The sequence below is a fragment of the Antrostomus carolinensis genome, unplaced genomic scaffold (assembly GCF_000700745.2).
Source record: "Antrostomus carolinensis isolate BGI_N321 unplaced genomic scaffold, ASM70074v2 scaffold15239, whole genome shotgun sequence".
Taxonomy (NCBI): Eukaryota; Metazoa; Chordata; class Aves; order Caprimulgiformes; family Caprimulgidae; genus Antrostomus; species Antrostomus carolinensis.
In genome coordinates, this window is record NW_010340787.1 from 11548 (window position 1) to 26656 (window position 15109).

The following is a 15109-nucleotide window of genomic DNA, read 5'->3' on the forward strand; positions in this document are numbered from 1 at the left end:
ATGATTTAATAACTCATGGTGCCTGGATTTGCTCAGTCATGGAGAGAGTTCGTGGACAACCTTTCAAAAGACAGGCTTACACTGTACTTTGACGGGGACTCTAATGAATGCGTGTGTGTTAAAAGTACACTTCATCATATTTCCAGGAAGCAAAGAAAGGTGGCTAAGTGGCAATCTCATCTAGGAATAACATGAATTGCCACCTGTATATTAAAGGGATCTACATTATTTTAATAGAGTACTTTTACTACTATATTCACAATGGCACTGCTGATTCAGAGAAATACACAGAGAAAGGTAAAAGCAGAAGGTGCAATATATTATTTTCACAACTCAGAGGAGAACTGTTTCTCACAGTAAATTTTCAGGAGAAACAAAATATGCACAAGGAATACCTGCAGATAGGCTAGCAATTTCCTGCGTGTCCCCAAAAAGATAGGGATTACCACAGAGCAATCAGCACTCTCAGATACAGAACTTTTTAAAGAGTGAAGACTATTTATTGCCTCTGTGGATGCCCATGTTTTTACAATCACATTTCTTGTGTTAGCAAATGGTTTTCTCTTCGCATTGCTGTGTGAAAGGACTTCCACCAGACGTTGGAGAAGCTTGACTAGTGGGGAAGCTGGTGGTGTCCAAAGTGCTGATAAAGGCACTAGTGTAAATAAACAAATAAAACAGAGGGATGTTTTCCTTCTAAACTCTTTCAATTCACATAATCTTAGGTGTGACCAAAGACTCTAGCAAAAAATGTGATTTTGAGTTTGACAGTTCACCCCAGCTCCCAGCACATACCTCTCAATCAGAGGCACTCTCCAGAACAAAAAGAGGGGAAGGAGCACCTGGCACTTTCCTTACAGCTCACACAGCCCTTTCTCCATTGACCTGTCATTTCCTACTTCCCAAGTGGTGGGATACACCCAAGAATTTTCTGCATATATTTGTACACAAATGGCTCACCAATAATCAGTATCAAATGATTTTTTGAAATACGGGCAACTCAATTTTCCAACTGCTGCATAGCAATACCAGAAGAAACAAATAGTCCTTGCTTAACTGGAACAATATGCATAACACTACAATCCAAATTTTAATAAACATCCAAAAAGGCAGGCAAAATAAAAGTTGCATTTAAATATGTAACATCAAGGTGTGTAAACAATTAGGTCTACTCATTTTTCCTTTCTGCCCTTGGTTTCATTTATGAGACCTTACGGATAAACATCAAGAAAAATCATTAAGCCCTCCACAGGGGAACTAAATGATTTTTTTTTCACATTAAAAAATTTAAATATTTAAAGCATATAAAACACTATTTTTTATTGTTGTTTAAAAACTATTGGGAATATATAATATTTAAACTTTTCTATTCTCTATGTTTGTACATCTCATTGTATTGGTGTATACATGGACCCACATCAGTGTTTACATTTAAATGTAATAATTTCCAATTATATGTTTTTCCAGGATTTACAGTTTTGGATTATTAGGTGCAAAAAGAAAGCAGAATTAGGGAAGCTTCAAAAACTTTAACCATGGGCACATATAATTTCCATACTACACAGAAAAGTGATGTTAGCTAGGCTTATGACTGCCAGATAGACTGAAGATAGATTACAGGAAGTTTACACACGACACGTACTCTTTGTCATGAATTTACACTTTAATGATGTAATTCCATTTTGGTTTTCACAAGCCTCTTGCCTCATTCAGTGTACAGTGTGTGGAAAACATTAGGCAAAAAATGCAAGATATTACTTTAAAAATACATAAACAAGAAAAGAATGCCATGAAAACCAATTTCAAATTCAATAATACTATGCTTTCTGTACAGGACATGAAATCCTTCATTTTTCAAAAGCTGCTTCTAATTCTGCACTCATGAAATAGAAGTCAGAGAAGTGCAGAAGTGCACCTGAAAGCTAAACCACATTCTCAGACTTACGTTACCAGCTGAAAACTTAAGATGAACTTCTACTTGTTTGTGTGGAGACTCTGGAAAACCAGATTTCTAGCTGACACACAGATGTTTCTGTGTGAAATTCTTGCACTGGTAACATGCGTTATTTTTTTAAGTCTACCTCAATAGAAGAGGTATGTGGCAGCCTCTAGTGGTAAGCATGCACGTTTAATAAACTATTTCTACAGTAAATCGAAACTTCAAGACATCAGCTTGTTTTGATATGTTAATTTTGGTAAAGTGGGATTGGCCAGTTGTTGCCCAAGTGCCTTTAAAAACTAATTTAGTTTTAGGGGAACAAAGATACTGAAATACATTAGTCCAAACCACAGTAAATCCACTATATGACCATACTAAATTTGAAATTTGTGTCTTAAATTTTGCTAATTAGTTTTATAGCTTTATTTTCATAAGATTTATCAGTAGTGATTTATTTTTTTAGCAAAAACAGGAAAACACCCCCAAAATGCCACAGTAATTTGTTTAGAAGAAAGTGTTGCTTTTACTCCTCTTGAAAGCCACCACCCTCACATGATACTGGCTTTGAAGGGTGCCCAATGGCAGAGCCATCCCTACCTCATTAAGTGTGCCTCCTTCAAGAAATCACTCTTCTCATGGTCTGTTGCCCCCTTCTTCAAAGTCTACCCAACAGAAAGCAAAAGTGTAATAATACTTAGGTCACCAACGCCATTATCATATAGGGTTTAAGTAAAGCAATCACATGTAGACATGGCCTTAAATACACATTATTTTCCAGCAATCATTACAAGGAGATTTAAGTGACTTTCAAGAAATACTGCAAGGAAATACCCAAATCTGTCAACACCTGTTTCTGTGGTATAACCTCTGAGCCAGATTGCTCTGCCCGTCTCATTCTGTTGCCAGAGAAATATACAGCTGAGATTACCTTAACTGCTACTTTGGATTCTCCACTTCCCTCTGCCAGGATATCTACTGCAGTCCCTTCATACACCTCTCCAAATGCTCCGCTTCCTAACAGTTTGTGTAAATTCAGTTTGTCCCGAGGGAAAGCTGGCAATGATTCAATCTCTGCTTGAGAAGGAAGAGTGCTACAAAACATCAATACTAGTCACTTATTAAGAATGTTTAAAATGTTATTAAAATTCTTTTTCAAATTACTCTGGTACTATCTATCTGTCTTAACAGGTACATTTAAGGGAACCTCAGGTGAAGACTGGATGTTTTGGAGGCTATTGAAAAACATCAAGTCATCTTCTTTCTGTGCACTTGCATTTCTTGCCAATGTGAGTGTGCTGGGTGGGGTAGGGGCAATCCAGGCCAGGGTGGACACCAGGGAGCCAACATGGCAGGGCATACTTCAGAGCAGACCTGCCCTGCAGTGCAAATGCAGCCCTTAACTCCACCTTGAGGTGTCAGGGATGAGTGCACTGATGAAAAGCACAGTCCGGGGAAGTCCTTAGATGTTTTTGTCCTGAAAACACATTTGTTCCAAGGACATACCTTATGGCATAACAGGCATTGGCTAGTCCCACTATCTCAGCCATCCCCCTGAGTTGAGCTAATTCTTTATCTTCCTTGATAAACACTATCTGTCCAGGTAAGGCCTGTTTTTCAGATTTCCATCTTCGGTGCCATGCTGGAACAGAAAAGCAGATCATCAGATGTTTCACTATGAGAGAATCCCAGCATGCGAGCAGGCTGAAAGGCTACAGGTTTTTTGTTATTCTCTTCAACATGATCCTCCAGCAGCTCATGTAAGCAAGACATTTCCATCTGGCCACCATCTTTTTCCCACAAAACACAGAAAACTGCTCCTTGAGCTGAGAAATCAGACAAGCATCCGCTTCTGTATGTGGAAAGATCCAAGCCTGAAGAGCTACTGCTATATCCTAGGGAAAGGGTGAGGAGTGAGAGGGCAGGACTATCACACATTGACATCTACATTTCAAAGTAATCTCTACTTCCTTTCTCCAGGGACAGAGATTATGAGGGAAAAAATGGGACCCTTTGGAGAATAAATGCAGTGCCCAACTTGAGAATTATAAGCTACAAGTTTTTATAAAGATACATAGGAACATCAGAGTTCCCTCAGCATTCCAGTGCTCTCCCTGCAGGAAATCAACAGTGGTACCTGAGGATGGAGTGAATTGGTCTCCTGTCCTTGAAACTGAAAACATAACCAGCTATCTCTAGGGCCCCAAAGGATGAGAATATATACAAATTCCTGCCAGCTCTCACTCTGGGTATTGTTCAGCACTTCCCTAAACCTGAAGGTTGATCATCTCCCACCATCTGAAATGCCTTTTACCGAGGCTTGGTGAACCAAGGATATGCAAAAAACTCAGCCACATACCAAAACCAAGTAGCATGACCACAGTCAAGCCCAGCACAACAACTCCAATCACGGCAGCAATGGCAATGACAGTGTCTGAGATCATAGAATCTGTTAAATAGAAGGGGAAAATTGGTTAATGACTGTATACAAACCATATCACCCTGTCCTGATGGAGCTGAGCAAACCTGAGAGAACCCTTGAACTGCCTGCTATGTAAATGTCTTCCTTTATACAAATCTCTCTTGTAGGCTGTATGTAGATGTCTATATTTGGTCAGACCCAATGGCCCCTCCCAGCTCTGGGCCATTCCTGTGGTGATGACCTACTGTGTACACAGAAAGAGAAAATGCTGAACTCTCTGACCTCTGAATAGTGAGTTGACCAGTGAGATTTTCAAAAACACCTACAGCGTGCAGGTCCAACGTTCTGGCTGAAGGCAAGAAGTAATCCTCACATCCTTACCCAGTGCAGGAGCTTTCCTTTATATCAAGAATCGTACCATAATGAGCAGAACCAAATTTCAGGCCCACTGTTCCATGCAAAAGAGCCTGGCTGAGCACTAGCAGCTGCAGTCAACATGTAAACGTCAGCATTTATTACCTCTTAGACGCATTACTTTAACTGTGCAGCAATATCATTATTAAAATAGCAGGCCTCTCTTCATAAATTGGTATGATTATTCTGAATAAAAAACTCGATTAACAGAGTAAGAAAGTGAAGGACATACCTTCACTCAAAATTATATCTTTGCTTGTATCACTATATTCACCAAGGCCTAGCATATTTGCAGCTGCTGCTCTGAACTGGAAAGTTCCTTCTAAGTTCTTGGCCTTCCACATACAAATACTGGTACAGGAGCCATTGTAAACCACCTCCCACAAGGACTTCACTTTGCTAGTGTTGTCAGGCTTCTTCCTGCAATAGGCACAGCAAAATAACACAGGTATGTCATTAATGCAGTGAAGGTTGTTTATTGCTTCCCCCTCCATTCTTCTCTTCAGTTCCCTGGCCATCACAACATCCCTCTGCCTGCAGGAAAGCTCAATCTGGTCATGGGGTTTTGGCTGCGGAGCAGAAAATTGTCCCATGCCTTTTCAGCAATGCTAGGAGCCACACATCTTTAGCTTGGCATTGGAAATGAAATGCTAGAACGTTTTAATCATAAAAAGCTCCAGTACTCTTCCACCTGTTTCAGTGTACAGTTCACAGCCAAGATTTCAAAACTTTCTTATTTAGCTTTCAGAAAAAAATAAACATTTATTTTTGTGTCCTGTTAGAGGTTTTTGCTTTCCTGGGCCCAGAGTAATTCAGTGGCTCTTGTGCATCAGGTTTCACAAGCTAAACAGGAAGGAAATCATTGGCAGTGAAGACCCAATTCTTTAGCTAGCCAGTTTCCCATAGTATCTGCTGACTGCTGGGTATATTTCTTCCTTTCCCCATTGGACTGAGATTGATTGCTCACAATAAATTCAGAGCTGATTATTCACCAACCAAAAGAAGACCATGCATTTAAACTTGAAAGGCCATATCTTAAATATCATTTAATATCACAAAAGACTGTAATATTTAATGTGAAATGACCTTCATGAGCATGTCATTCATTCTCCCAACACATTTTAACACAGAAAAGTCAAACACTTGTAAACCAAAAAGACATGGGAAAACTCTATGTTCATGTCCTTGGTGTGTACATGCCCCTACCAGGGCTGTATGAAAAATAGGGATTATCTCAAAGGACTATGCAAATATTTTCTGGAATACTATGAAACTGACCTAACATTTTTCTACTTGGCATAATAGCACCATGAGACCTGAAGCAAAATTCAATCAAAAATATCAATGTGTACACATTCAAATTGCAGAAGAAATGGTTATTTAATTAAAAAAACAACAACAAAAAAAAAAACTCAGTAATGCATTATGATTCCAGAGACGAATAAGAAGCTGGAGCCTGGAGAACATGGTGGCTAAAGCACAATCCTGACACAGGCGATGGGACTGTCCTTTATTTACCGATCCACAGCAAGCCAGGTACAAACTGGCTGTTGGCATATCAAAATTATTGTGGTCTCATAACATGCAGGTCAGTGCCACTATACACTCACAGAACTGTGTGGAGGAAGCTTACAGCACCAGGAAAATATGTCTGGGTGAAAACTTATATAGGTAAAGTATGCCTGGCTCCACAGCCCTGTCAGTGCTTAGCTTACATAAGCACTGAGTTAACTGAGGAAAAAGAAATAACAGCCGAGTTTAAAAATTGCTTCCCCCCATCACTCCTGATTTCAAAAAATGTCATAGGGATATCTCAGAAGATGGACCCTCCTCAGTTTTAAAGAAATACATTAATTAAGCCTTGCACTTACCACCTTAAACAGACCCCTCCAGAGTCATGGTCGAAAAATGAGAAGTTTCAAAGTCACTGCCCACAGCAATATACTCCAACCCGCCCATTCAGCCCTTCCAATGCCAGTGCAGGAAGAAGCGTGAATTGGCACTCTATAGATAACTTATGAGTGTGACATGCATCGTCCAGGCAATTTGTATTTGATGGCAGAGCACTAATTATTTAGTCATCCCATGTTGGTGGGAATACTTCATGATTCTTTCTGGCAACTTTATAATGCCTGTTCATGAGTCCTCTGAACACAAAGATATCTCTACATATATTTTAGCCCAAAATACATGCTACATGTTTGAAATTTGTGATTTAAAAATATCTCAAAATATTCTAATTCACCAACAAATATCCAAATATATCCCAGTATTTCACGGTTGGTCTGGAGATAATTGTTAGTGTATATTTTCTTCTAAGATTTCCAGGAATTTCTGGAAATGTTACCTACTTATTTTACCCAAGAAAAATACCCTATGAGAAGGGCCATTTGCATGATTAATATTTCCATCTTCCATCAGAGCCAAACTGAAAACTCCTGTGCACAAATAGATTTGTTCTGGGCTGTTCCCTACCAGAAGGGTACCTGCACACGCACCTTACCTGCTTTCTAAGATGTAGTAGGTCAGGTTGCTTCCATTGTCATCAGCCATTTCCCACTGTACAGAGTTCCTAGTGTCTTCTGCTCTTTTTGGAACTCCTGGATTACTGGGAACACCAGCTTTGGTCAAACAGGAGGAAGAAACAGAATTCTTAAAACATGTTAATAGCAAGATAAAGGGCTAATGGGCAAAGAGCAAAATTTAGACATGCACACAGGTGTTTAGATATACAAAAGAACTGAGGATCTAGATCAATAATCCCCATGGAGAATTAATCTTTGTCCTTCTCTTTGTGATGGACAAATTTCAAAATTTTCATTCACATACAACCTTTTGCCAGTAGTTATGAGTTCACATGAGGCATTTAATTTCAGTTTCCCTCACACTTTTCCTCATTTCTACTTGGAAGTGAACCTCATTTCTTTTCTCCTATTACTTTTGCAGATATGATGCTGTCTAATGTATTTTTCAAACATGCACAACTATTGGCTTGAAAATTGCCTGCTAAATTTTACACAATATTTTGGTTTATTATCCATGTCCTTAAAACAGTCTTAAAATCTTGTTATGATGCAAAAAGCACTTACCTGTAGTTTTAAAGCTTGTTGAAGAGGAAGTGCTTTTCACTCCTGTAACATAAACTACTGTTACTCTTACAAAGTAGTTGGTTGAAGGGAGCGTTCCTGTGAGGTTGCACGTGTAAACAAGATTTAATGTGCACGTAGTGCTTGCAGGAGAAAACCAGTCACTTTTTGTTTGCCACTAGAAAAATAAAATATCATCATGGTCAACTTTCTTGCTCTGCTGAAAATGTGTCACAGTTCTATTCCTGGGTATATTAAGTACTTTGTCACCTTGTAGGGGAGAGATTATGCACGTGCTATTTCAATCATGGGACTTTGTCCTCTTAGAGACCAAGGACACAAAACTTAGTTTTTTCCCCTGTTTTCAGGAGACCTCCAAGTCTTGGCAGCCACAAGGGACAGCAGATTAAGTGACCCCTTTGCACAGCCAAAAGGAGCCTTCTCCTTGCTTATCTCTGTGCAGCTTATATTTCTGGATCACCGTGATGTGCCCATGAGTTCAGCTTGCCATGACGCAATTGAAGGGAGGTGGTTTAGTGGAATTGTGCTATGACGTTTGTTTTAGGGCAGATGGGAAATGTTTGGTGTAGGCCTAATAAATCCAATTGTCTATATTAAGGAATCCATGTGATCTAGTCTAGCACATGACATTTTCTGTGTCTAGTGGTCCAGACATTAAAACCTGAAGCTTCCATCCATGCTGCTGTCACTGCAGCACTTACTTCTACAGTCTGCACTACTGGATCCATTTTTCTTTCTGGCATTTTCTCCTAACCTCTCTCACAGGAAAATAAAGTTCTAGGTGGTAGGTAATCCTCAATGCTGGAAACCGCTTTCTTTTCTTTCTTGAGCAGAGTAGACATAGGATTTGTAGTTACTAGCCAGGTTGGAGGAGGGCAGTGAGGAAAAAGGGAGGGGACTCTACTGAAACAGGAGACCCTAGAGGAATTCTGGTGGGGTCATCCAGGATGTCCTTTGGCACTATGGAGTATTAAATGTTGCAGCTGCAGTCCTCCTTGCTCCTGGCAAACACAGCCTTCATCCTGCCCCTTCTGAGCCACTAAGGCTGATGTCATCCTGCCCAAATTAACCACTGAGACTCTTCATATACATCCTGCCATCCTGTCCTGCTCACCAGGACAGAGTGGCACAAATTTGCTCTGATCTGGAAAAAAACTAAGGGGTATTTTTACCTTATGCAGCTCAAACCAGAAGCTGGTTTCATTGACTTGCAGAGGAGCTCTCCATTCTAGCTGGAAACTGGTATTTCTGGGAACTATGTTGACAGGTGCAGGTGGAGTCTCAAAAGTTTTTGCAATAACAGGGACACTTTCAGAAAACCAGTTCTCATCAGGATGAAAAGTAAGAACCTAGTAAGGACACAAATGAACTGTACAGTATCAGATCAGTTGGAAAGGTGGCTTTAGCAACTCTGAGTGTTTGGAAGACTAGTTGTTTTCAAACAAGACAATATTCAGGCAATACAGATATATGTGTAGAAATTTTGAGCCTCACAGCTGCAGCATTACACATCTTCAGACTGGAAGTTCATGGACTAGAGTCCCTTTCCTCAGAGATTCTTCTTACTTTCTCATTCCATCTTTCTACTAAGACTTCTCTTTCTAGACCTTTCTGAAATGCCACAAGCTCTTACACAGGCACGCAGATGTCACATCACATGCTGGGCAGTGGTTTAAAATCACAACAACACAAGGTGAAGAGGTGCCTTAGCACACTGCCTTCCACAATCAAATATGACTTATGTTTGGGTGTGAATACTTACACACACATATATATAGATGGTATTCCCTATTATATCATCCAGATCATTAACAATAGCACAAAACAAATTAAGGCCAGAACAGATCCCCTCCATTCATCAGCTGAATGTCCTCCCAGCCCATGCAGGAAATGTGAGAAACACTCTCTGGCTGTATTTGTGATGCACCCAGTGTGTATGCTGCAGTCAACATGTTTACTTGGTTGCTTTTGAAAATGTCACTCTGGTGATAGTCCTGCTATCCAGATACATAATTTACTGTTTTCCTTTCAACCCTTCATCTGTAAAGGAAGAAGCAGTGTGTTTTATTCTTACAAATCCACACTGGACGTTTTTATTCCTCTGTTATCCTCTAGGTGCTTGTATACCAACTGGTTACCATTTTGTCCTAATATAGCCCTAATAATACCTAACTGTATATGTCCTCAAAATAACTTCAGGTACTGAAGCTACACAAATTGATCTGCAATTTCCTTTTTGAAACTGTGGGACCTTTTTTTTGCTAGTTCTATGGGACTTCCACTCTTCCAAAAGTAACAGAAGATAATCGTGAACGTTCATAGACTGTTTTTAGCCATCTCCTTTTGTAGTTTAAGGCCAGCAGATGCTGCTGACTTAAATATATATAACCTATATAAATGTTCTTTAATTTGATCTTTCCTGCTCCTGATCTGTTGTGCTACCATTGGCTTTATGCAGTTGTGTTAAATATCTAGTCACAGGTCTCCTGTTCCTAAAAACTAAACCAAAAAAAAGCAATAGATGCTGCAACCTATTCTTCCTTTTGTGTTCCTCTTCAGCATGCAAAAAGAGCCTTCCCAACTGCCTTTTTAGTCCTTGGTACTTTGAACTCCTTGGGTTCCTCCACTTTCTTGATTTTAGCTCCATATTAAGTCAGCCTTTTCTGCTCATTCTTACAGCAATGTCACATGTGCTCAGGCAGGTAATACTGCCATTACTTCAGGATGGTGCTCTCTCTGCCCTGGCTGTCCAAAAAGCCTTGCTGTCTGAATCTGACAGCAGGGGTAGCAAGGGGGCTGATGTGTCTGTGCTTCAATTCTCACTGTGCATAGTCCAGCATAACTACATCAGCTGCCAAACTTTTCATGCGATGTTGATGTGGGAGTCTATGTGAACCACAGCTTCTGATGGATGGATACCTCATTCTGCTGCTTCTGCTAGCTAACCTGGAGCTGGTCTATTATTATATTTCCTATCTTCCTCTGTGTGTGTCTTGCTTGGACAGTGCAAGAAACTACCTCTTCTATTGCACTGGCGGCAACATATTTCAATGAAAACCAAAATCAGAGGGTTTGCAACCACCCTTCAATACTCTTGCCTACAGAAATTATCTTCAGAGGCCACCAAATAGCCAAGCTCCTACTTGCATTTTTAAGTCATTGTTAGTCCTCTGCATTTGTTAAAGGGTCAATATTGATATATTGTTCTTGTTGTGAGCTTTGCATGCATATTTTATAGTATACTTTTATTTAAAATGTGACTGCTTGAAGACAGAATACGCCAACTATTAATTCAGTCATCACCTATATCTCTATGGATATGTCAGATACGTTTTGGTTTATCAATCAGGCTAATAATTTATATTTTTTTCTAAATGAAAAGTTATTTATTCAAGGAAAAGCAGCAATTGTCAAAATGGCTGAGTCTGCTCAGCCATTGATATAAAATATAGAGGTTTCCCCTTTATGAAAGTTTCAGATATGTTGCTTTCCTGAGAAAAGCCTTTATCTTTTGGCCATGACCCATTTGCATTCACATAGCCCTGTTTATTGCACTACACCAAGTCCTTCACAAGTGGGTCACAGTTCCAGGTATCCTCCTTTGAGAACAGAGGTTACCCATCTCTTGACCCTCTCTTAGCATGTTGCATGAAGTATCAGGGCAGTAATAGCAGCATTGCAGCAGAAATTCCTATTTACTCTTAAGATCTGTGATGTGCTCCCCAAACAGAGAAGATCTCAGTTCTAAGGATTTAATCTGAACAACCTATGTAGGAATAAACTACGATGTTTAATTTTCCTTAAGACTAAAGGACAGAGAGAAGTCTGCCAAGTTTTGAACTCTCGTTTTCAGAACACACATATAGCTTTACAGAAAAGCAGTCTAAAGGTTTGCAAGATGGACAAACAGATAAAGATGCATATAATTATACCCTGAATAAATTGTTTGTTCCAGATTGGAGCCCACTGACAGACCAGGCAAGAGTCCCATTTGGAAATTCATTTTTTCGCAAGGGTGTTGCTGGGACAGGAGGTAATAAATTGACAGAGATTTGATAGCGGATGGAATCTAGAGGTCCATTTGGCTTCAAAGGTTCATTCCAAGATATGTTGATGGTGGTGTCAGACAAAACCACTGTCTTAATGGAATCAACTGCCTCTGGTACTGAAACAGAAAGAAAAATTAAACTCCTTTTAGGTACAGACCTCACTAGAGGCTTGTTTGTTTGTTTGTTTTATTTTTAGAGAAGTCAAGAAACATCACTGAGAAAAAAAAGGTTATAAGCATATGAATACAATCCATTTACAAGACTGATATTCTACATGTGTAAAGCTCATATTCTAGTATAGTCAGACAGCTGCAGACAAGTTCAAAATATTTGAGGGACTTTTTTAGTATCCCCTTGGCTATCCTACCATGCAAGCAGACAAAAGAAGTCCCAGCTGATATCCTATACCTCTACATTTATAGTCATATCACTGAATTTCTACTCTCTCTTAGTTTCCTAGTCAGGGTCTCAGATATGAGTTTAGTATGGTGCCTACTTGCATATGCACTAGAAAAACTACCCATGCACTATTCCAATTAGAAAGTCTTTTCTTGAAGAGAAAAGTCTGAAGGAAGGAAACCCAAAACTCAGCATCGTTTGCCAACATTTACAGTTTCGCTCAGAAATACCTGGTCTGGCTGAGCTGTGTAAGTAAGAAACTGGATTGCTGGTCTGATGTCCATGCCAGCTGGTTACTCACTAATTGTTCTGGGAAAATCAACCCTTCCTTTGAAGCTTTGAGGTCACAGACTTTGAAATTATATGTGTCATGCCTCAACTCTGCATTAAAAACTCTTTTTTCCTATTGAACTGTCCAGTTAGGTAAAAAGTTAACAAGTCATTACACTGTCTATGTTCCCAACATATCAGAATGATGAGTAGGTATGCTGTAACTTATGCTCTAGTAGCAAGACTGCAAAATTTTTAAGTGAAATATGCAGAAGCTACACTAGTAAAGAAGACAAATTTCTCATTTCACTAACTAAAACATACATGGAGTAAGAGTGACACTCTGTGGCAAGAGTAATGCATTAATTTTTCCAACTTGTCTTCTTTTTTTCATTCCTTCTATCTTATTTGTTGGAAAGTACAGATCAATCCAAGTTTCTTTAATTTCATTACAGAATTGAAGGAAAGACAGAGGGAATTAATGCAGCTTCAGCGGTGTGAAATAGTGTACACACTTCAAGAGCCTCTAGCAGCATCTGATTACAATTTAAACTAGCAGTTAAATTCATGTAATTGAGAATTTAAGTAAGTGCCACGACACATATACATTCCGTTTACAGCTAGTTGGAAATTGTTCAACAAATTGTGAAAAGCTCTAAATGCTGATACAAATACATACTAAAAATACTCAGGGTTTAGGGACTGGTGTGTTTTTTGGTATTTTGGTTGTTGGTGGGTTTTTTTGTCTAGGATTTTATTTTGATCCTGACATTTTGTTTTGCCCCAACTAGAGCAAGCTTATTCTGAGTTTCAGGTTTCATTTTAACTTGATACTGAAAAATTCCATTTCAGTGGAGCAACCCAGTCTCCCCTTTCATATGTTACCTTTACATTTCACCACTGAAAGGGTATACTTTGCTACAGGATGGCTCAGTTTACCACACAAAGAAGCAACAGTGTGAATTCTGGACACATCCCAGTAGTATTCAGTCTTATTCAGTAAGTGTGTCATACAAATTTTACAATACTGGTGTGGATTCCCATGAAAATAACTGAAATCTACTGATCATAGATCAGCTTTTCTTATTTTTTTGCCATAGACTCCTTAGCAATATGCTCATAACATAGAGAGATCTACATAGGATGAGAGCCTTTTTGTTTGATGCTGCAGATGCTAAAAGATCTGACTGTTAAGAGAAAAAAAATGGCGTCGTTGGAAGAGAATTTCCAAAGTATAGCACCTCTGAATCCCAAAAGAAGAGTGGCAGTGTGTCTGCACCTCTTGTTCTACTTTCATGCAAAAGATAAGAAGAGGTTCATCTTAAACAGAGGTTTCTTAAGGGGAGAAATGTGACTGCACCCAGGACAAGAAACAAGGAATGATCTGTGCATAAGAGGAACCACTGGCAGCTCACATGTGATGCTCTCCTGTGGACAATGGTGGCAAAAAGAGAGGTTACTTTTTCTATGGATGAGCCTTTGAAGAAACCAGAGTGCATTCTCAAGAGAAGAAGAAAAGGAATCAGTAGCCCTAGCATGTACTTGTTTCCAGCTATTCTGGATAAAATATTTCCTTGGGCACAGTTGATCAAGAGAAAGAGACGTTGAGACAAGTAAGAAAAAAACAGTTGTAGCTGCTCTTATTTCAATTCCAGTTGCTTCAGTGCCTTCTGAAGCAGCCAGAAGCCAATCAGAGGTAAAGAGAGAGAAGGGGAAACATTGTGTAATATGTGAGGTGAAAACTGGCTTTATAAACTAGATATACTATAGATGTATAGGGACACTTTCAAATAATAAACCACAGCTCAAATAGCAGGCTCTAAAAGATTTAGATGCTCTTGATCACACTTTCTTTTATCTTTTCATAGAACCAAGGGATGGTTTGGGTTGGAAGGGACCTTTAAAGGTCATCTAGTCCAACTCCCCAGCAATAAGCAGGGACATCTTCAACTAGATCAGGTTGCTCAGAGTCCCATCCTGCCTGACCTTGAATGTTTCCAGGGATGGGGAATTGTCCTGGTTTTTAGCTGAAACACAACTGGGTTTCTTTTTCAGTAGCTAGAATAGTGCTACATTTTGCTTTTCAGCCCGGGACTTGTTATGAGAGAAACACTGATAACATACCAATGTTCTCATTTTTGTCACTGGAAGTGAAGGACTTTGTGCTTTGTTAGTCCACAAGCACAAGATCTAAGGGGGGGAGGAATATTTAAAAAAGCTAAATTGGCATTTCGATATGCCAATGGGATATTCCATATCATATCCTGTCATGTCCAGTATATTAGTGAGGGTCTCTTCCTCTTTTGTCTCTCTCTGGCTTTCACTCAGGCTCTCGTTCTTCCGGGATTGCGGTTTCGGTTCGGGATTGTCGCTCCTCCAGGATCATTATCTGGGAACAGGCTGGGTTTGGTCAGCAGGTGGTGAGCAGTTGCACTGTGTATCACCTATTTGTATATTTTGTTGCTGTTATCATTATTACTACTACTTTAATATTAGTATTATTTTAAGTTTT

General features: G+C 39.4%; 1 protein-coding gene across 1 annotated transcript in view; it reads right to left on the reverse strand.

Annotated features, from left to right (window-relative positions):
* The window catches only part of ROS1 (ROS proto-oncogene 1, receptor tyrosine kinase), a gene marked incomplete at its 3' end in the record, with an annotated part of 63460 nt that overhangs the window by 8867 nt on the left and 39484 nt on the right, over positions 1-15109 (reverse strand). The window contains exons 30-38 of the mRNA XM_029087054.1: positions 11812-12044; positions 9052-9228; positions 7862-8036; positions 7276-7393; positions 5005-5192; positions 4296-4385; positions 3443-3578; positions 2868-3030; positions 2537-2601 (exon numbers count right to left, since the gene is read on the reverse strand). Coding sequence (XP_028942887.1) covers positions 2537-2601; positions 2868-3030; positions 3443-3578; positions 4296-4385; positions 5005-5192; positions 7276-7393; positions 7862-8036; positions 9052-9228; positions 11812-12044 — 1345 coding nt within the window. The remainder of the gene's footprint in view (positions 1-2536; positions 2602-2867; positions 3031-3442; positions 3579-4295; positions 4386-5004; positions 5193-7275; positions 7394-7861; positions 8037-9051; positions 9229-11811; positions 12045-15109) is intronic.